At 42.8% G+C, this 21,835-nt stretch overlaps 3 protein-coding genes and 1 long non-coding RNA gene across 14 annotated transcripts; 2 read left to right on the forward strand and 2 right to left on the reverse strand.

Annotated features, from left to right (window-relative positions):
* Window positions 1-70: 70 nt before the first annotated feature.
* On the reverse strand, window positions 71-6,643 carry glmna (glomulin, FKBP associated protein a). 7 transcript variants are annotated; one of them, XM_025900117.1, is made up of 19 exons: window positions 6,512-6,643; window positions 6,131-6,210; window positions 4,644-4,766; window positions 4,447-4,560; window positions 4,243-4,351; window positions 3,811-4,099; window positions 3,579-3,678; window positions 3,287-3,468; window positions 3,069-3,122; window positions 2,893-2,923; window positions 2,377-2,466; window positions 2,242-2,283; window positions 2,025-2,098; window positions 1,853-1,937; window positions 1,648-1,757; window positions 1,057-1,120; window positions 771-906; window positions 477-547; window positions 71-373 (listed from the first exon to the last, which is right to left on the reverse strand). In XM_025900117.1, the coding sequence occupies exons 2-19, from the start codon at window positions 6,182-6,184 to the stop codon at window positions 284-286; spliced, it is 1,818 nt and encodes a 605-aa protein (XP_025755902.1). In that variant the 5' UTR covers window positions 6,185-6,210; window positions 6,512-6,643; the 3' UTR covers window positions 71-283. The 7 variants fall into 7 exon arrangements, with proteins under 7 accessions (XP_025755902.1, XP_005476092.1, XP_005476094.1 ...); XM_005476035.4 differs by having other exon boundaries at window positions 4,644-4,769; XM_005476037.3 differs by having other exon boundaries at window positions 6,427-6,531.
* Window positions 6,526-16,323, forward strand: rpap2 (RNA polymerase II associated protein 2). 2 transcript variants are annotated; one of them, XM_003438021.5, is made up of 12 exons: window positions 6,526-6,654; window positions 6,858-6,903; window positions 7,030-7,144; window positions 8,148-8,246; window positions 8,340-8,405; window positions 8,502-8,590; window positions 8,695-8,730; window positions 8,816-9,854; window positions 9,949-10,052; window positions 10,260-10,340; window positions 12,242-12,310; window positions 16,058-16,323. In XM_003438021.5, exons 1-12 carry the CDS (start codon window positions 6,600-6,602, stop codon window positions 16,200-16,202), a joined length of 1,944 nt encoding a protein of 647 aa, XP_003438069.1. In that variant the 5' UTR covers window positions 6,526-6,599; the 3' UTR covers window positions 16,203-16,323. The 2 variants fall into 2 exon arrangements, with proteins under 2 accessions (XP_003438069.1, XP_025755901.1); XM_025900116.1 differs by having other exon boundaries at window positions 6,641-6,764.
* A 337-nt stretch (window positions 16,324-16,660) lies between these two features.
* LOC112842788 (uncharacterized) lies at window positions 16,661-18,461 on the forward strand. Its single transcript, XR_003214808.1, has 3 exons — window positions 16,661-16,829; window positions 17,168-17,337; window positions 18,336-18,461. It is a non-coding gene; the product is annotated as an uncharacterized LOC112842788 (long non-coding RNA).
* On the reverse strand, window positions 16,987-21,590 carry gfi1aa (growth factor independent 1A transcription repressor a). 4 transcript variants are annotated; one of them, XM_005476040.4, is made up of 7 exons: window positions 21,404-21,590; window positions 19,464-19,666; window positions 19,132-19,332; window positions 18,104-18,501; window positions 17,765-17,902; window positions 17,400-17,565; window positions 16,987-17,307 (listed from the first exon to the last, which is right to left on the reverse strand). In XM_005476040.4, exons 2-7 carry the CDS (start codon window positions 19,573-19,575, stop codon window positions 17,129-17,131), a joined length of 1,194 nt encoding a protein of 397 aa, XP_005476097.1. In that variant the 5' UTR covers window positions 19,576-19,666; window positions 21,404-21,590; the 3' UTR covers window positions 16,987-17,128. The 4 variants fall into 4 exon arrangements, with proteins under 4 accessions (XP_005476097.1, XP_005476098.1, XP_005476096.1 ...); XM_005476041.4 differs by lacking the exon at window positions 21,404-21,590 and adding an exon at window positions 20,820-21,385; XM_005476039.4 differs by lacking the exon at window positions 21,404-21,590 and adding an exon at window positions 20,809-21,385.
* Window positions 21,591-21,835: the final 245 nt, after the last annotated feature.

Genomic DNA, 21,835 nt, shown 5'->3' on the forward strand with positions numbered 1-21,835 from the left:
TCAAAGGTTACAAATTATTTTTACCAAACCACAACTTTTTTACACTTTCACCGGAAATGAAAACGCGTGATTTAACCTGCGAGTACAAAAGTTTGAAAGTTTATTACTGAGCTGATACAAACTTGCATATTTTTTTTTTTTTTTTTACCTCTAATTGTCAATGTATGCAACATTTTATAATTACACAAAAACAGAGAGACCAGCAGGGCACTAGCACTTTGTTTTGAAACATGTAACAGTTTTCTGTTTGAGATGATGAGGCTCTCTGGTAGCTGAAGTGTGGTTACAGGTTGTCCTTCACCTCGATGAGTTCCTCTATCCGTGCCAACACGCTCTCAATCATGTCAAACGTGTGCAGGGCAGAGTGCAGAGCCTGGCAGGACCATTGAAAATGCAGTCAGGAACATCACAGTGCTCTTTCTTAATCCCCACACATGTAAATACGTGATATGATGCCATCTGATTGCGTTACTCACCTGAATCTGAGACTCTGGGGTCATGCTGGGCAGCTCTTCACCACCAACAGACACAGAAAGTACAGACTCTTCTGTGAAGAAACAAATGCTGTCAGAAAGCCTCATCTGAACACTTTTGACGATGCTACATGTTGAAAAACTGCCATTAAGAAGTAGTTTGAGTTAGGATGAGTACAAAATCACAAGAAGCCTGAGAAAAATGAAACCTGGTTATTCTCAGCACTCCTGTGCATGCATAGAGTCTCCATGTTGTACTAAGAAACAGGGAACTAAAGTAAGAGTCGCTGATCTGACCTTTAGCCTTGCTCTTCTTGGCCTCCATTGTGTTCTGCAGCTCTCTTTCATAGTGGGCCCTGGACATGTTCACACCAACACGCAGGGGTTTCATGAATGTATCTTCTATTTTATACAGTTCTGTCCAGATGCCGGTCTTCAGCAGCATCAGAAAGCACAGATAGAGAAAGCTTATATACCCTTATAGGCCATCATAAAGGTGAACAGCTTGTTTTAAAATGTCATTTTTGGGGTTTTCAGCAGCACCGAAAAAACCCCAAACTTTTCAGCTCAACAGTGCACTCACCTGGTTCTCTGTCACTTTGTCTCTGATGACCAGGTAACGCAGCAGATTTAGAGACTCCATGATTCTGTAGAGATCAACACATGCGCTATTTCTTGATCTACCTTCCAGACATTTCCAAAACTTTCAACTACTCTCATCCATAAAGTCCAAGATTTTGTTGTTAAATAATGACTTCTGATCAGGGCGACACGTACACTCAACCAGCCACACCGATTCAACTGCTCATTAATTCAAATATCTAATCAGTCAGTCACATGGCAGCAACTCAAGTGCATTTAATGAAGTGACCAGTGAGTATATTTTACTGGCCTTTTTTAAAAACTCAAAAATCAACAGCAATACTACTTTGTTTATACTTATTGCACAATTTAATATAAAAAGCACCAAAAGATGTTTGTTTTTTAAAATCCTATCGAGAAAAAGATTTATAAAAGGTCCTCTTGATTACACAGAAGTGTCCAATTAAATTTAAACATCTCATATTTTCTCAGGAAGAAACAAAATTAAACAATGTGACACTTTCTTTTAAACAGTGTGTATGACCCTTTTTAACAGTGTGTGTTGGGACTGGCTTAGTGTGTGTGCACAGACCTGTCCAGGTACTGCAGGAGGTCTGTCTCTGGGCCATCTGGAAGAATAAGAACCTTACGCAGCAGAGGCATGAGCTGAACGCCTTCAAACCAGACGTTACTGTTACCTGGCTGGAGACGGAGCGGTAAAGAGATTCTTTTAGGTCCCCCAAGAAATTTTAAACACTGCCTACACTGTCATTTTTTCCTTTAATGCACATCTTCACCTGCAGGGCAATGTCTATCTGATTCTTGATGTTTTTAATGATGTAGCCTTCAACTCCTGAGTGGTTACTTGTCTTCAACATGTACCTGAAACAAGAACACAGGTCACTAGAGTGGGAAGTGGCAAAGACACATATTTCTGATTAATTTTCAGGGAAGAAAGGTGGAGCTCACTGGAAGAATCTGTACTTGGCTTCAGTGTTGAACTTATCAACGCTCAGCTGGAAAACCTTCAGTCCTTTAGTTCTCTGAAGACAAAAAGAAGTTCCAACATAAAAGTTTCATTCTAGATAACAAAAATGTGATGAAGGTGACACAAATAAAAGTCGATTTCAAATCAAATGATCTGACATTACATTTTAAACACATAAAAATTCATTCAAAAACTTACCAGTTCATGCTTTGGACATATCGTCATGACCTTTATTAAGTTCTGAAATCAAACGCTGACATTAATAACATTATATGATGCACACAAAACACAACGGTAGACCCAACAGGTCTATAATGAAGCAACTGCGTTCACCTGAGGGACTGTGAGGAAGGTTTTAATCTCCAGCAGGTCTGCACGCAGACTGCCGTCCTCCACCCGCACCAGACTTTTCTCATACAGCTCCTGTGTGATGCACATCCATCATACGCTGATGACTGCTTTTAATGTGCAGAGGAAGATTTAAGTAACACAGTGACCATTTTACTGGCAGGTAATGACCCTTACAGCCTCATCCTTTCTCCTCTTTGGCTTCTTACAACTGGCTATTATAGGAAGAAATGTGGGGAACCTCAAGTTTTAGAGTCTAAAACCTCTCCAAACGCTAACCACATTATTTGAAACGTTGGCCATGTTGAATATGAGCATCCAAGATGATGACCGTACATATCAAACCATAAGAAAACAAACTTTTAAAAATGTTAAGTATTATTAAAATATCACCATGGAAAAATATAGGATTAAATCCAGGAGTCATGTACGGCATTTATGACTAAGGCCATTATAATTTATGTAATAAACAACTAAATGATCAGTGAAAACATCACCTACCAGTCCTTTCTGAAGCTTGGACTCCTCAGTTCTATAAAAGATAGATATTACTCATTACAGGTTGATCATTAAAGTGGTGTGTTATAAATGTGTGTATAATGTGCACATTTATATTTTACAGCTTTTGTAAAACACTAACAAAGATTATAACACCACACATTATTATGTCATGTTACCTGGACAGGAGGAGAGAGACGTGCTCGATGTTACATCGAAGACTGAACACAGGACTGCAGAGAGAATACGGAGTGTTGGGAGCATTAAGAATCTATTTAAATGTTTCAATATTTGTTAATTTAGAATGAATGCAACACCCAAGCACAGATCCATTTCAAACCAAGTGTGAATAATCGCACATTGTGCATCCAAGGACAAAAATATGTTTTCAAAATACCTGAAAACAGTGGGGAAGGTGTCTGCAGCCAGGTGATGGACAAACACCAGATGAGCCAAGCTGGCCAAAGACTCTTTAGGATAGCGCACCTCCTCCTCGAGAAAGCCGGGAACCTGCTTTCTCTTCAAAAGAGGCTGGTGCACAAGCCCAGCGATGGACTCCCCAATAGAACCGAGGATGTTCTGCAGGACAGAGAAAGCCACAGTTACCATGATATGCAAGTACGTGACAAACTGATGACATATTAGAAACCAGCAATGAAACCGTTTACGCGTTTGAAAAATGCTTTTACCAAAATCTCGGTGGCAAAAGTCCTGAGGGGGGACAGAGCCAGCGTGTCAGGATCCTTGAGGTGTACTTCCAACAGAGGATGACTCAGACTCTTCATACAGCTCAAGAGGAGACAAACAAAAGGGAAGCCTCAACATCATCAGTTTTCAAGAGCCCTGCAGTGCTTTTCTATGACATGATGTCGGACTATCAAACGTGAGTCTGAGCTGGAAAACGCATTTTTTTTCACTCACAACTTCAGAAGTTCTGTCCGCAGCTCATCCTCTTTATCCTTCCCCTGTCTGCCCACAGTCCTGTTTGTGGTCTCGCTCTGCATTTCATTATTCAGCAGGTTATGCCTGACTTCTTGAACAAAAGGTCTGACGAAATCTATCATGTCAGTGCAGCAACGGCAAAATGAAAAGACGTCATCCTCCTCTTGCTCCTTGGTGTGAGGGAGAGGCAATTTGGCCACCTGGTCCAGCACGGAGGACAGCGCCATGCCCAAGGATGACGCCTTACGGCCGCCCAGGCACAGCAGCACTGTTAGAGGCAGGAATCAGAGAATACATCACAATAATAACAGCAAGAAAAAGTATCCAAACAGCAATATGCAATATATATGTAAGACAAGAAGAAAACCAATAAAAAGAGTGGCATTAAAGATGACTAAAAAGATTCTTTACCTTTCTGTAAAGGCTTCAAGAGCAGATGGAGACTCTCCACTATCGTATCAGGATCATCCTGCTCCAGCTGCTCCAACAGGCCGATCAGCAGCTCTTTGGGTCTGCATGTCTGCAAAACCCCCCACAAAGATCACCCTTAAAATGCCACATTCATCCAGTTTTCATTGGTGATGTTTTATCTTAAGTCCACTCCTGACCACTGACCTCCAGCAGGTGGTTAAAAATGGCCAGACACTGAGGAAGATTCTTGTCTTCTTTCTTCAGCAGGACCTGGATCAGCGGAGGCAGCAGGTTCCAACCCATGCATCTCACGATCTCCTGCACAGATGAAAACAGTTACACAGATGAGTGTGTGACAAACCTGAGAAGCAGTGATTGGTGTCAACTTTGAGAAACGTTACCTGATTCTTTTCATCCAGCACAATACTGAGGACCTGCGCGCTGTTTCCCTCCTCGATACATGTCCGCCCAGCAACCGTGAAGATGTTGTGATCCTCAGTGGTGTAGCTGTCGTCTGGAAGAGCCTGCTGTATGCAAAAGAAACAAACACGTGGGTAGAAATAGAGAAAACAACATTTTAAACAGTTTCTTATTAAATATTATATTTCATCAAATATCTCAAAGACAAAATCTTATTACCCTCTGGTTTGGGTTCAGGACACAGTCACCCCCTCTACTTTTAAGATTAGGCTTTTTGATAAAGTTTACAGTTAGCGCTGGATCAGGTGACCCTGAACAATCCCTTAGTTTTGCTCCTTCCTCAGGATGCTGGGGGACATCCCATGATCCACTGAAAATTTCTCCTCTATTCCCGTCTTCACTAACTAAGCATTTATACACTGCTGCTGTATGGCAGCAGTGTATAAATGTTGTAAACTTGCGTGCATCCCACAGAGAGACACACAGAACAACCAAAAGGAAATGGAAATGAAGAAAAGGAAAATGAAGAAAAGAAAAATGAAGAGACAAAAAAATGACCACAAAACAGCAACAAACAGAAGCACAATGAGCAAATTGTTTATAAAACAATAGAAAACATCTAGAATCTAGGTCACCAACAGGTGGACCACCCCTACGCCATTCTTTACGGACTCAGACCTACTAGATTTTCACGAACCCTTTCTTTTTACTATGTGCCACCTTTTCCTTTGTCTTTATGGTCATATATACACAGCAAAGCCATTGAATCGAAATACATAGACCAATGGCGTGCTTAACTCACTCAACGTAACTCTACTCAGGCAATCCTTTACTCAGAGCACGTGTAAAAGTAGAAAACTCAGAGACGAGAAGCAGAAGCCCAAGGAATTAAGTCAGGGAAACAGACAGGGAGAAAAGGAGGGTTTAAAGTGAGATGGTTTACATGTGAAATGTAATTTAGAAAAAAGCCAAAGAGGGGAAATTCAAAATACAACTTTTCATTATTTTAAATTATTTGAAGACAACTTTTTCAAAAGCTATTATTTGATTGCAAACCTTATTTTACTTGAAACCAAAAAAGAACATTTACATCAGAGAAATGAATAAAAAATATTGTTAAAATACTGATGAATTACACTCTCTTTGCTTTACTTTACAAGCAGTTATTGCCCATATACTTACACTGTATAACTGTTAGGCTACTTCAAAACAGACTGCACTTATTATAATTATAATCATGTGGAACTTGATTATATTTTGGGCTTGGAAATGTTCTCAAACTGGACCTCCTTAAATTTTAATTGAATACCCCTGATCTAGAATATGCTCTGGTGAGGGACTCATTCTATCACTGTGAGTGGGTACCAGCATGCAGGTTGGTGCCAGTGACTGTGCCGACATGCTGTTTAGGGAATGGATATCAGAGTGAAGGAGGGGATGTGGGTTACAAGTCCCACTGAATACTTACACATCTTTGGACCACCTCACTGAGCTGCTCCAGAGCCATCCCTGCTGTCTTCATACGGGTGTTGTCCTCATGCAGAAGTCCTCAAAAACAAAGGGGAAACTTCAAGTATATAAAAAACAGGTCCAAAGGTGTCAGAGGTTAAGCTCTGAGCCTGTGTGACTGTAAACACAGCAGAGCAGCAGGGATGCTAACCCTGCTCTGAATTAGCCGAACAGTGGCTAGCCAAACAAATTCACCACCACTAAAAGAGCCGCTGATGTGGACACAAACGGGACCGAGGTGAAGGGGACACCTACCTCAGCTTAATTTCCACAAACAGCCCGGTGAAAAAAAAAAAGCACACGCACACACATACACACACACTGCACGCTATGGACTCACCTCGCGAACGCAAAATTGTCCCCCCTGGCTTGCCGTAGAGGGAGACACGTCACAGGTCAAAGTTGAAAGCGTAGACAACAGAAACAGCATGGAGACGGAGGAGAGAAGAAGGAGCGGGAGCTCCAAAAAACCTGCCAAAAAGGGTTCGTTAAAAGCCTGTTTTTTTTTTTATTTCTCGGGTTTTAGAGAGGTGTTTACGGCGCTGCGGAGGGTTACACGGGTCTCAGAGCGCTCACAGCTGGTTTGCGTAGCGGTTCGTTGGTTTGTTTGGTAGAGTAACAAGATCTCTGCCCTCAGAGATTCAGTTAACTCGTATATTCAACATGTTTTGTTGTTTGTGGGGCAGGTGGGAAACGTGTCAAAGCACTCACCGCGGAGGAAGAAGCGAGAAGGTGAGAAACCCCTACTCCACCAGGACATCTCTACTGGACGCTTCAGCTGCACCAGTAATCATTACCAAACATTTGTTGGTTGTGGAGTAAACACAAACACTTCTTCACATGTGTGCTTTATGTCAGGAGAGAGGAGCTGAAGGAGAAGCTGAGGGAGAAGTTGGAGCTGGAGAGGAGAGCTTTGAAGGTGGTGGAGCGGCTCCTGGACGACAGTGTGGCTGAGGACTTCCTAGTGGACTGTGTATGTGTCACCGGTGACTTTAGACATGGCACAAGCTTTAGGCAAACCAGGAGACAAAGTCTTCCCTTACTTCTCTCACACCCAGGTCCTGTTACCCTTACATCACTGCCAAGCCTCTGCCATACTAAACCTGTCTCTTTTATTCACACAACATGTCTGCCACAATTAATTAGACTCTCACAGTCTTAGAACATGGCCCAATCTGCAGTTTCCAGGGTTTATAATCACCATGAGATCCCATGATTGAGGTTTTTCCATTGGGCCAGCATTACACAGCCTGGCTGTAGTATGTTATTTAGACCTGTTATGAATTTGAATACACCACTTCACTGGTAGCAGTGCCATTGCCTCACAGCAAGAAGGACCTGAGGAGTATGCTATGAAGGAAGTTCACCACAGCCAGGCTTTGTTTGCGTTAGCTGTTGACAAAGCTTAAAACCCCAGTCAGAGATAATGGACATCATTATGATGGTTATCACCTTTCTTTGTTTAACTAGGCTTGTTGTTAAGGTATGTCATGTTCTACTCTTTTTCCACACAGAATGATCCCTGTGAATGCTGCCTAATCAGATGTTATAAGGTGATAATGATAAAATGCTGTCAAAAGTCTATAAAGAAGAGGAAAAATATTACAATAAAATGCAAAACTGTTACAGACAACACGAGATATTAATGCTGTGGAAAAATGTCAATCTTGGGATTTAGTGCATAGAGGGATAAAATAAACAATCTAATGCATTCAGCATTAGTTACCATGAGGTTTTAGCCAGGTGAAAAGAGAGATGGACTGGCAACCAATCGAGGACTCCGCCTCTCACCCTATGGCAGCTGAGATACGCTGTGTGAACACACACTTTTTTTTCCATTTCTGATCACAGACTTTAGATTACAAGCAGGTTTTCAGTCAGTAATCAGTTAATTTAAAATGTCACACAATATTAATTTTACACAAATTTAAACCACAGAAAAGCTGCAAAGTAACTGAGTTCTCTTTACTTCACAGGCCAAAATGATCACCCCAGCTAATTACAGAGATACTGTAGAGGAGAGGTCTATTGCTAAGCTGTGCGGTTATCCCATCTGTCCTAATAAACTGGGCAAGGTAAGGCCACTGATACTGCATTTCGCTGCAAATAATAAACATCTTCATGTCTCATATGTGATGACTGAGTCTGCGCTGCTGTTCACTTTCTAGATCCCAACTCAACAATACAAAATTTCTACGAAGACCAATAAAGTGTATGACATCACAGAGCGCAAGGTGAGTGTTTCTACATGAAATTGCTTTTTGGTTTTTTTTACACTTACCAGAGTGTGCTTAAAGACACATTTTGGTCTTTGCTTCTTTTGTCTTTAGTGTTTTTGCAGTAATTTCTGCTACAAAGCCTCCAAAGCATTTGAGCTACAAATACCAAAGACGCCTCTTTGGGTTCGGCAACATGAGAGGTGTGTGTGCTGCTTCTCACCTCTGTCCTAAATCACCTGATTGATCTAATTGTTGAATGCAGTGATGTTCTGTATAATGTCTTTGCTCCCTTTCTCTCTCCCAGTCCTCCTGAAATTAAGTTGTTGAAGCAAGGAGAACGGTACGTAATAAGTTTCAGTGTTTAGTTTTCCATGTTTAGCCTTATTAATAGAAAGACTGATCCAGGGTTACATGTGTGCATTCAGTGGGAGCTCTGGTGAGGAGGTGATGCTGTCCGAGAGGTATCTAAAAGAAGAGGACATCGAGAACCCTGTGGCTGCTCAGGACGAGGATCTTCACAGCTCTCGTGATCATCCTGCTGGAGGCAGCCACAGTGATGTCAGTGACGGCGAACATGAGCAGGACTTTGTCTCCAGCGTGGTCTCCCAGCAGCAGAAACCCCGGGTACACTGGGGTGACCTGCCCAAACTCTCAGATAAGGATGATAAAGGGAAACAAAGGAAGTCTGAAACAAGAAAGATAAACACCAAAGAGGGGAATGAAGAAAAGATCGAACCTCCTCAGAGTCAGAATACAGAGGAACAGAGAAGTATGATAGAAGACGAGGAAAGAAAAGAGGCAGACGTGCGTAAAACTGAAGTTACTGATGCTGAAAAACCCAAAGAGCTGCAGACGACACATACGGACCAGGCGGCTCCACGAGAGAGAGAGTTGTCTGAGCTTTCTAGTGTGGAAGAGACTACAGCTAAGATGAGCGTGTGCAGTTTATCGGAGACGGTAACTCACAGCGTTCCTCGCTCGAACCCTCCAGCAGAAAGCAAAGAAATTCCCGCCACTAATCAAAACAGTCACGGCCAGCAAGAACTCAACATCACGCAGGTGGGTATGAGCAAAAGGGGGGCGGCGGGGCTGCGAGATCTACTGAAGAACCACGCCGAAGCCAAACCTGACTCTGTACGGATGAATCTGCTCGAGTGCCTGAAAAACACATTGAAGGAGTGGTGTACGGATGAGACGTTAACGTTCCTATACGGCTCCGATCACTCCCTGGGTTCTCCCTATGCCGAGGTAAGAGAAGAAGAAGGCAAAGAGGAGTTGGATGAAGATGACCTTGAGGATGAGGTGACAGCCGACAACACCGAGGACAAGAAGAGGCCGTCGGCTGCAGCTCCAAACTATGACACGCTGCGGAGGGAAACCCAGGATCTGGAGCTCCGGGTCAGGGAATTTTATAAGGGCACGTGGATTCTGCCTGACGAGAAAGAGGAGCCAAATAGAAAGCAGGTAAGTACATATTAAAAGACTTGCTTTAAGAGTTTGATTTTAAATTAGGTGAGCTCACGGAGTAAGTTTTGTTCTTGAACCCTCCCCACACCAGGTGGCAGTCCAGGAAAGCATCAAGGATCCGGTCCTGCCGCTCGTTGACTCTCATGCTCAGAACCTCATCCAGAAACGAATCACAGTGGAGAAGCTCTCCAGCTGGTGCGTGGCTGTTTGTCCTTTATCTCTTGGATGTGGGACACAGAGCCTTATTAATTTCTTTTCCTGGTTTTTCTGCTCAGTAGCTTTGAAGGTCCCATGAACCTCACTGCTGCACAGTTTGAAAGGGCTGCACATAATCATGATTTTCGCGATCAGTTAATCTTAATTCTTTGCTCTCTTGTCTTGTTTTGTGGTTGTGCTGTGCAGCCTCAGAAACATTGTAGGTCCGCTGCATCTCACCATGAGTGACATCACTACCGACCTCAACAACCTGGTGCGGACGTTCAGGTCAGTACTCTACACACTCAACTTATATGTGGTGTCTGCTAGTCTGCCACCAGAAAGGACGGACACACACACACACACACACACACAAACAGGAGAGGGGAGGCGGGTGTGAGTTTATAGCGGATGAGCTCTAGAAATGTGTCAAAAAAGGCTGTTAAATTTAATTATCTTAAGGGAAGGAAATCTAGTGTTGAAACTGCCTTGTTCTGTGGGTTCATATTAAGCTCAGAAACATAATAGTGAAACTTGATTGTTTGTATGTAACTGAATGGCAGTTTACTTCTGAACAGCTGCAGGATATAGACATGTCCCGTTACCCTCTTTGTTGTAAACCTAAATCTTTCACTTGTGCAAAAGCTCACTAATTTGCAAAACTATGAGCATTTGTTATAGCCATGCCATACAACCCCAGTTGGAAAAAAAAAAAGTTGGGATGCTGTGTAAAATGTCAATAAAAACAGAATGCAACCATTTCCAAATCTCACAAACACTGATTTTATAAACAATAGAAAACATATCAGATGTGTAAACTGAGACATTTCACGATTATGTGAAAAATATTAGGATCAAGACTGAGCTGCTAGAATATCATATCAGACAAGAATGAGACACGTACCTCTTCTAAAAAGATGCTACACAGCAGTAAACACGACTCGGTATTTGGACTCTATTCATAATTAACTGTTATCACACCACATTGGATCTACTGAGAAACACTGAAAAACCAAGCTGCATAGAACAGGAAACCAACTGATTGCTTATCTGTTGTGATTCAGATCTCCTCTTTTATCTCCTTGCATGAGAAAAACATGACATGAATGTTCTTGGGATCGCTCTTATTCTTCGGAAGAACTCAAAGAAATGAGTCTAACATGTATTTAATGAGTTGATTTCATCTAAATTCCACAACACACAGTTGTTTAGCTCTGCTTCCCCCTACAGGCAGACATGAAGTATGATGAGCAGTAGTTTTATTGACTCTTTAAAACTTGTATCTTTTTCATGTGATGGGGCTAAATGTCTGCTTCAAAGAGAATTATGGCTGTTTTCTAATCTTCTCCACATCAAAATAAGTATCACAAATGTCATATATCTCACAGTGTGCCACACATGCTGTACATCCACACAGGTATTTGAGAGGAAAACGGGGGTTACTGATAACAACAACAGTCCTTCTCCAAGTGTAGCTACATGAAGTGACACTGAGCCAGCATGCATGACACCAGGAGTAGAATGAATTATTATATATGCTTGCTGTTTTTACGCATTCAGCATATCAGTATGGCTTCTGTTTCTCTATAAGAATGACAGAGCTCGGTTTTAAGAAAAAAAAGGGCGAAAAATTTTTTAAACTTGTGCCAGAATTGAGCATTTCCTGCCTTAGACACACCCTGGATTCCCATTGGCTGCTTAGGATGTTTTCAACAGGCCTGCTGTTAAATCACTGTGTCTGTGATTTAAACGCACATCAGGCTATGGAGCAACACCGCCACAGTCCTGCTTCCGGGAATTGTCTTTGTGCTGTCAAGAGGCCCCGCTAACAAGAGGCTCAAACCAAAGAATATACACAGCGCTGGCAGAAAGACATAAATCATTGCTGCATGTAGTGTTCTTGGTTGTTGCTCTCGGTCTGTGCACAATTTATATTTCTAGTTTATTTATACCTAGAATGAAGCATTTCTGTAGACTATCTGCAGAGGGACACAGATGTATGGTGAATGTGACCCAGAACATACAGCGGGTTATGATTTGATGTCCAGCTGCTCCAGTCTGAATTCTGAAATGTCGATGGGCGAGATACTGGAACTGCTGTGCATCCTCCATACAAATGTGCTGTTTAAGAGACAGACACACACACACACACACACTCTGTACTTAACAGTGGTGCTTTATGTTCACAGGTTCACCAACAAAAACATCATCCATAAAACTCCAGAGTGGACCCTCATAGCTGTGGTGCTTCTGCATCTGTAAGTTTTGTGTGTGTGTGTGTGTGTGTGTGTGTGTGTGTGTGCGCGCACGTGTTTGTTTAAGTTTAATGTCAGCTGGCGAGCTGCTCCTCAGCAAGTCCAGTTGAACATTGGAGAGAAAAAACATTACAAGGAAATGAAGAACCATGGTTTCTCGGGAAATAGACCACGTCAGCCATCTTTACCGGTGTGTGCAAATGTTTGCATGAGAAAAGTGTGTATTTAATGTTTACTGTGCTGGTGTATGATAAGATTTTTTTTTTTTTTTGTAAAACGAGCAGGAACCAGATTTCTAAGCAATAAATGAGCATAATAACGTATGACTGGGTGAAGATGACCCATATAGACAGATACTGGATTTAACATTATGTTATTTCCAGTCTGGTGCATGAAGAGGTGCTTAAATCAGAGATGCGACAGCAATCTGCATTTTTAACACTTTCAAATTGAAAGAAAAGAATAAGAAGTCGTCATGGTGCATTTGACAGACTGCTGTGTGCTTTGGCATTGTTTGGCACCTACCATATGGTCTGTGTGTGTTCGTGTGTATGTGTGTCTGTGTTGCTGGCAGTTCACGGACAGTTCCGTGCTGCTCCCGTCTAAGTACACAGAGACGCCTCATGGCCTTATCTCCACCTGATTACTTTTGTCCAGATCCGTGATGGAGGACAGAAGGCACACAGTTCCTGCGTGTCCTTTATATTGCCCTAGGCTGGGAAACCTTTCACCTGACGCCGACGGCTGATTCTGATTTATTACTCCCTCAATGGTTCCTGGTCAGTTTGCTTTAATATCAAGGCACACTGTGTGTCGTCTTGAACTTTAAAAGAAGTGTTGCGCAGCTTTAGGTACTGTAGGTCATCTGCCACCGTTGAAGAGCCAAGAGGCCTCTGAAACCTGCCTGACAGAAAATTTTCAGGGAAATAAAAGGAATAAAATTCAACTTGTAAAACAGAAGCAAGATTTCTCATCTGTGGCCTGAAGTGATTTTGCTGTTGCAAAAAAAAGAAAGATAAAAGGGTAAAAAGGTTAGTGAATGCTTTGGAATTACCAGGATTTCAGCACTGATTACTCACAAAGTGTGTCTGTCACATTGTGACTTATATGAAGCTCAGACCGCCTTTTATGAGTAATCGCTGCAGAAATCCTGGTAATTCCAAAGGGTTCACAGAAGGGTTTTTGGGAACGGCGTGCATCTGTAATTCTGACAGTTGTTGTGATACATTTTCAGATTTGATTTTAAGAACGTACTGACTCCACTTCTCAACAGTCAACATTCATTTGTCAATATTAACCATTTCATTGGTCAGATCTGACACTGGTGCTCTATGATTTCATCGGTTTCCATTTAACATCCACTCCATCCTTCCATTCCTCCATCATGAATAATTTGGTGTGCTGTCTTATCTGTCTGCTGCATGGCAGCTGTGGAGCTAGTCTGGCCGCTATTGTTCAGCCCAGCTGAATAATGGATGCCCCCCCTGCAACACTAGACCCTGGGCTGAACCGGAGATCGGCCAGGAGTGTACCTCCTCTCTGGTAAGGGCAGGTAGAGAGGCGTGGGTGGGGGAGGATGATGGAGACTGATGGAGGTTGGAGAGAGATGACAGAGAGTACTTGGGGGCTACAGACAGTGAGTTTAGTGTTGGAGGGAAATATTCTTGCACTAACTTGACAAATACTCTGTTTTTTGTACTGATACTGTGAGTTTGGCTTCATGTCACCCATGACTTGTTTGAGCTGCGATCTTTAGATAGAGCAAGTGGGTGAACAGATAAAGGCCATCTCATTTAAATTGGCGGAAACTTTGACCGTCTATCCTGATAAAAGATGAATCTCACAGTGTAATTTTCCATGTGACTGAAGGCGTTTCCCAAATAGAAACACGCTTTCATTTACCGTTTTTTTTTTTTTAAATTCAATAATTATTTACTTTGATTTATTTCAAAACAGTGGACACTGAGTAAAACACTGGAGCCTGTCCAGCTGTCGTAGGGTGAGAGACACACGATGGACAGGTTGCCTGTCCATCACAGAGGCAACAAGCATTCACGCTCACATTAACACCTGCAGTAAAATGTTGAATCACCAGTTAACCTATCATGGATTTTGTTGCATTTTGGGAGGAAACCCGGAGCACTTGTGGAAAGAACCCACACGACCACAGGGAGAACCCGTGCGATCGGCGGATTTGAACCCATGACTTTCTTGCTGTGAGGCACAGCGGTTGTTTTTTGTTTGTTTTTAAACAAATATATGCTCATTTTGATGATGCAACACTGAAAGTCAGATTTGTTAGGCGTTCAGCTACTCAACAATTCAGAGCCTCTTTTGTCCGTATTTGGTTTCATAATGGGCCAAATGTTTCTAACGGACTGCAGGCAGGCCAGTTTAGGCTCTTTTGTTACCGATGCTGTTATAGTGCGTGCATAACCCCCTGAGCCACGGGCGACCGTACTTGGGGGGGCTTCCCAACCCCCTGGGTCGCCCGTGGCTCAGGGGGTTGGGAAGCGCATCTGTAACCGGAAGGTCGCCGGTTCGATCCCTGGGCTCTCTGTCCTGGTCGTTGTGTCCTTGGGCAAGACACTTTACCCTCCCGCCTACTGGTGTTGGCCAGAGGGGCCAGCCTCGCCTCTGTCAGTCTGCCCCAGGGCAGCTGTGGCTACAACTGTAGCTTGCCTCCACCAGTGTGTGAATGTGAGAGTGAATGAATAATGGCATTGTTAAGCGCTTTGGGTGCCTTGAAAAGCGCTATATAAATCCAATCCATTATCAATCCATCATTTGCTGACACAAGCGAGGCCTTCCCTGGGAAAAACAGCACCTTGATGGCAGCATACCTGTTTATATCTCTCAGCATTAATGGGCCTTCAAAGATGTACACGTTCCCCCTGCATGTGTGTACTTTTGAGCAGCCTGGAAGGTTCCACTCCTCTTTAGCTTATATCTAGTTTTGTTTTTTGCTGTATTTTTTTCCGTGTGATTAATAATAATATGCACAGACACCAATTATCAGTATGCCTCTCAGCAACCCCCACACTACAGCAAAGCTGAACATACACTCCTTTTACAGTGACTCAGCAGAGACTGAGCATTATTATGTTCATGAGAGTAGGACTGACCACACGGCAGTATCAGCTTGTGTCATATGAATATACACGACAGTGTTGGCCTAAGGCGCTGTGTGATTTTTCTTTTTGTAGACGTACGCTGTGAAGTATTTAAAATCTATTCTCTCATGTCAGTCTCTTTCTGCACGACGTTCAGAGCTCGTCTTTACAGCTCTAAAAATGTAGTCGATGGCCAGATTTTTAATAGTGTGTGTGTGTGTGTGTGTGTGAACACTTTCATGAATTTAAAAAAAAGCAGGATATTTTTCTGCCTCAAGTCTGCAATAATTCTATTTGACTTGATCACTTTGCTAAGGAAAATCTCTATAATTAAAACTTTCGAGTTCGTTTTATTCAACAAATTTTATCTGTATGAGTCAGCAACCGCTGCTTTCTCATAGTTCTCGGTACCTTGGCGAAGAGAGGCTTGTGTGAGAACATGGCTTAAAAAAGAACTGACTGCTAACTTTACACAGCACGCTATTGAAGGCTGAACATGTCGTCTTTGACTTTTAGGGTAGTCTTAATAATGCTTACAGATCCCTTTCTCCTAAAAACTGGATTGCGTTTGTGCTGGAAGATAAGTCGCCCGTTTAGTGTTGAGTTGGTTTTAATTTGTTGGTTTTTCACATTTCAGGTTGTCAGAAGTGTCTCCATTGGTGCGAGAAGCCCTGGAGACTTCGGCATCAGCGGAGTATTTGAACACGCTGATGGTGGAGCTGGGTCTGCAGGATCAGGACCTTCTGAACTTGGTCCAGCTGTTTAAATCCCCAGCACGTTGACGCAGATTTGGATAAAACAATAAAACTGCACTCTGTAACTGTGTGACAAATGTTTTTTTGTTTTGTTTTGTTTGTTTTATTGTTTTCTGGATTGTCTGTTCCCACAAAATAAATGTATCCATAATAATAATAATAGTAGCAGGAAGTTGTGTGTTTTATCCTGTATGTTGTTGGAGACTGTTGGTGTTGCGCACACAATCTGTGGTGAGATATGCCCAAATCAGATCCTTGAAGTTTTAAAGCTGTGGCTGTTTAACCTAGGCGGGGCCAAATAAATCACACCCAGCTTCTTTTTTTTTTTCTTCTCTTTCCCCTCAGTGAAAACGCCATGTGGGCACGCTGCTTATTGCTGCTGCTGGAGGAGCTCCTCCTGCAATAAAACCAGCGCTATTTCGCCCGACTTCCTTTACATGGAGGTTTTATGGCGCCATAATATCATTTATTATACGGGTATGCCAGCAATGCGCTTGTCTGAAAATATTTGGTTTTGACCAGGTGGCGCATGCAGCGAAACGTTTCTGCTATTTAATGTCTGAGATATAACTCCGAGACGTGATTGATGGGTCTGCACGGCTGCGCTCACAGCTTCTCGTTTTTTCACGAGTCGAATGAGTGGACCGGTGAACGGTGGGTTTACCTGGTGAAGTAGATGTTTGTGGATAAAAACTACATGTGTCTAACCGGTAATTAAATGTAGAAATATGGGAAAAAATGACAACTGCTCTTCTTAAGTTAATATTTAATCCGTTAAGAAGTCTGACTAAAACAGCACGGTAAGCTTATAAAAGCTTGTGAAATTATTTAGTTTTTTCATAATAATAAAAACACAACAGATAAATAAACAATCAGCATATCTTAGGCTAAGTAGGGGAAAATAAACCAATTACAGCAAACGTAAAGCGCCACAGGTTTCGGTGAACTCCTGCTTATTTCAGTCCGTGCTGCGTCTCTTTGTGCCTCCTCAGGTCCACTTTCCTCTGGAAACCTTTCCCGCAAAGGTCACAGCCGAAGGGCTTGAAGCCCGTGTGTTTCCTGCTGTGTGTGATGAGGTTGGAGCTCTGACTGAAGGCCTTCCCGCACACCTGGCACTTGTGCGGCTTCTCACCTGCAAGCAGGAACAAAAAAAATGGAAAATGTTAGGTCTTCTTTTTTCTTTTTTGCACGTCTTCATTACTTTGACTTGCTAAAGCGTCTCACCTGTGTGAATGAAAGTGTGTTTTTTCATGTCTGACTTTTGATGGAACCTTTTCCCGCAGTACTGGCACGGATAAGGCCGCGTGTCGGAATGGATGAGCAGGTGCGTAGAGAGGGTTGAGGAGCGCTTGAAGCTTTTGCCGCAGATCTTACAGCTGAAGCTCCTCTCCTGTAAAAGACAGCATTTTGTCAGTCTCAAGAAACCTGGAAGTATCAGATTTAAATGTAGAAATGCAGCTAAAGCCAAGTCAGAGAGGTTTGTAGTGGGGAAAGAAAATGTCATCTGTGGCCTTTACGTCAAGGATGTGGATCTAAAGCGGGTTTCGGGGACGTGTGCACTGGTTTATTTCCGGTTTGGAGGCCCATACCTGCGAGTGAACCGCTCTGTGCTGATCCAAGCTCACTGCGTGTCCGAAGGTTTTTCCGCATATCCCACACTCAAACGGCCGCGTGCCGCTGTGCGACCGCCGCACGTGAACTTCCAGCCCGTGAGGCGTGGAGAACACCTTTGGAAAACACATGGATGATTCCAAATCAAACCCAGAATGAAGGTAAAACAATGTGATACCACGATGTGCTGAAATATGAGGGTTGGTCGTCACTTTTAGAGAAAATGTTAAAGAGAAAAAAAAGAAAACTGAGCAAAATTTTTTTTTTTTTTTTTTTTTTTAAAAGATGACTTTAAGTGAAATTAGGAAAACGCCTACCTTGCAACATTTAATGCACTTGTATGATCCACTCGACTCGAGGTTTGCGCGGATGAAATCGTTCTCAGACTTGATTTCCGCCACGCGGGCCTGTTGCTTCGCATCCAGATACAGCTCGTCTCTGTCCCGCATCCTGCAGATTTGGGCCGTTGAAGAATAACCCTGGTAACATCCGGCCGCGAGGCCCCGCTGTGCATAAAGCGACTCACTGCCGCTGTCCTCTCCCCTGTAGATGCTAATGGGTGACTGGGACTCCCTGTGGCTCTGGAGGTGGTGGTGATAAGACCCCTGAACCAGATGTCTCAGCTCGGTTCCTGAGTATGCCGACCAGGAGTACGGAAAGATTGGCATGTTCGAGTGACCGTCCTCCGCTGCAGGAGTGGAGCATTTCTCTGAATCTGAAAGTTAATTTGGATTTCTTTAAAAATTTCAAAGAATGTCCTGCATTAAAAAATGGACACGTGGAAAATGCACTACACTTTATTGGACATGATTCCATACCGTGCGTAAAAGCCAAAGCAGAACAAAACAGAAAAGTTTTAAGTCGTTATTGGGTCGTGTGTCCGGTCACTAATCACAAGTGTCCTTTTGATTCTTTCACCAAATATTTTATATGTGAAAAAGAAGTGGAAAAAATAAAAAAGAAGATATGAAATATAATTATTTGTATTTTTATCACTTCATCAAAAACCTTTAAGTTTTTATGTTTAATTTATAGCCCAAATGATTTCTGCTTTCATAAACAACAACAATAACAACAATAACAATAACAACAACAATAACAACAACAACAACAACAATAATAATAATAATAATAATAATAATAATATTAATAATTAATAATAGTTAATCATACACAAATATCGTTGGACAAGTAGTTGGACTGGCTTTCGGGTTGAAAATGTGTAAAGGTTTTAACATCTCACGAACCCAACACCAAATGAAACGAAAGATTAAAAAGAGAAAGAGAAAAACTCTTTAAATTCCAGACACAAACTGGTGATATTTTTGTCTTGATAAGAACAGACCTGGTGAGGACGAGGGGGACGGGGGACGCCAGAAATCACAGTCGGAGGACCGGTCACAGGCGCTGCCTCCGCAGCTCAGCGGGGAGCTGGAGGACAGCGACCTCGGGGACCTCAGCCGCGACCCGGGGGACAGTCTGTCAGCGCCGATCTTCACGTCTTCCTGCTCCAGGTTGGAGTCGAACTCGGCTTGAGATTTTGTTTCTATATTGGCACAAGAGGATAATCAATGAAAGAAGTTATGAATTTGTGCACTTGAAATTTCAGAATTCCCACTAAGACGACTCCTTTTTCTTCACCAAGTTTCGTGCGTATTTACGCACAAATGCACCCACCTGCGCACACATCAGCCAAAATAGTGTCCAGTCTACTGTAGTCATCGTCGAAGTAGCGGTGCTGGTGGTAGCTGTGGGCCCTTTTGCTTTTCACCAGGAAAGATCTCGGCATGTTGTTGAACTCTTTTCAGCCTTAAAGCTCGGCGCTGCTCGGGTCCGAAATCCTTCACTTCTGTCCCCTCAGCGCTGCTCTGACTTTATCTCTGGACAGATTGGAACACTATTGGTTGTCAGGCTATACGGTGTTAGGATTTTTGGCAGGCTATTACGCATGCGCAGAGAAGCCGTATCGTTTACCAGGTGACGCCGGGCAGGTGACCAAAAGTGGAGCCACCTTCCCCTCAAAGGGTAGATATGCGTCTGAAGACCAGATACTGCGCTTCAATCCAGTTTACTGTAACGGACGTCAGCTGAATCACAGAAGAGGAAGTCTGTATGTATGTTTACGTAGCTCGTAGAGTAACGTCGGCTTAAACTACATACGACCTAAATTAAAAGCATATAGGCGGCATAAGTAGTGTAATAATATTCAGTGATATTTTTAAGTAAACCAGTTTAAAGTAATTTTGAAGATTTTAAGTATAATGACATCTTTTATTTTCTTCCATTTGCAATATTCTAAAGGCATTAAAATACATTTGGAGCCGAAATTGTATTTGTGTGCTGAGTAGTTGAGATTTGTATAATCAAAGCATAAACTAACTGAAATTATCCTGACAACAAATAGATAAGGAAATAAATAAAAATAAGTTGATTATATAATTTGGATAAAATGAGACATGAGAGTTGCGGGTTTGAGGCTGGTGAACACAGGCAGAGCAGGCAGTGATGGATAATGACCTATTTGTTTGACTGGTTGTAAAGTGATCTCGTTAATGAGACGGCGCACGGCCGCTATGCGCAACAGCCTGTTGGTGGGGAGTCGAAGTATCCCTTTACAGTCGCTCTGCTTCAGCTTACCCGCACTGACTTCAGCCTTATTGTTTTACATCATTAAAACCTCCTCCAGGTTAATAGACAGGCCCAATTAAGCAGTCCACTGAACAAAAGTACAAGAAGAGTCACGTGCAAGTGCCAGCTGGAGAGGATAAAAATGTGTAAATACTGATGATAATAATAAAACCACAAAAGCGAATTTTTCCCCCCTTTAAGCAGAAATCTGTCAGGCTCAAAATGCAAATCATTGCGAAGATTTGGGTTCAAGGTCATACGAAAGCAAAGCGGTATCGATTTTATCCGTTTGTGGGAACAGACTTTGTTTGATGCAGCTGCAGCAAGTTAGAGACCTGCAAGCAAAACTCAGATAGCCGAGGCACGAAGCCGAGCGCACATGTCCCATACTCACACGGCACTGACCCTGCATGCAGGCACTAATATCCCGGCTTCGAGAGCACACACTCCAGATCTCTGTCCGCACTGGGTCTGACTGTCAGAGAGCCGCTTTTCATACTGTCTCAACGCATTCACGCGTGCACACACACACACTCACACACACACACACACACAGGCGTGCGCGAGCTCCTTGTCCCTCCCGATCTCGTCCCCTCCCTCAGAAATTAATTTTAATGTCAATCAAGCATGACGGTCAAACAAAAACACTGATTCATCTTTTGATAAAAGAGTCCCCCAGTACCAAAATCGTTCTGCATTTGCATCGCACAAAAATAAATCCCGCTGCCTTTTTAGAGGCGATTTCCTTCTCATGAGTGTCACTCGCAGCCCGCACTCCGAGCCAGATTTCTGTCCATTTCTCTGTGATATTAAAAACAAATTTACGCCGCGTTTCATTTCTGTGATTGCCGTTATTTTTTCCTGATAAGATACCAACGTTTACTTTCATTATTGCACTCACTGAAAAAAGAAAGAAAGAAAAGACAAAGAAAAAGAAAAGAAATATAGTTCAGCTATAAAATCAACAAAAGTCCTAGCCTCAAACTCACCATTTGTTTCTGCTTCATGGTTGCTTAATTACACCTAGCAAAGAAAAAGAAAAATTCAAACGCACATTTAAATTGCCCTGTTTGAATATCAGCCGCTCTGATTATTCTTAAAGCTGTGAGAAGTGAGAGAGAGAGAGACGCACGCAGAGGGACAGAGCCGACAAGTGACAACAGTCAAACTCAGGGTTACACACTGACTCAGAACAGGAAACCATGCAGAGTGAGAAGACGCTATCAGGGCTGCCACAGGCTCCTCTCGTGTGTCTCCCCCTCCCTCCCCCCAACACAGACAGGCCTTGATTCTTGCTCTTTTAACTCTTACAGCAAGTATGTGATTGAAATAGAAGCTCAATCGCAGCGATCACAGAGAGGGGGTGGAGGAGGAGGGTCTCTTTTTTTTTTTTTGCTTTGCTTCTTTGCTTCAGTCGCCAC

This window comes from Oreochromis niloticus, linkage group LG18 (genome assembly GCF_001858045.2).
Source record: "Oreochromis niloticus isolate F11D_XX linkage group LG18, O_niloticus_UMD_NMBU, whole genome shotgun sequence".
NCBI lineage: Eukaryota > Metazoa > Chordata > Actinopteri > Cichliformes > Cichlidae > Oreochromis > Oreochromis niloticus.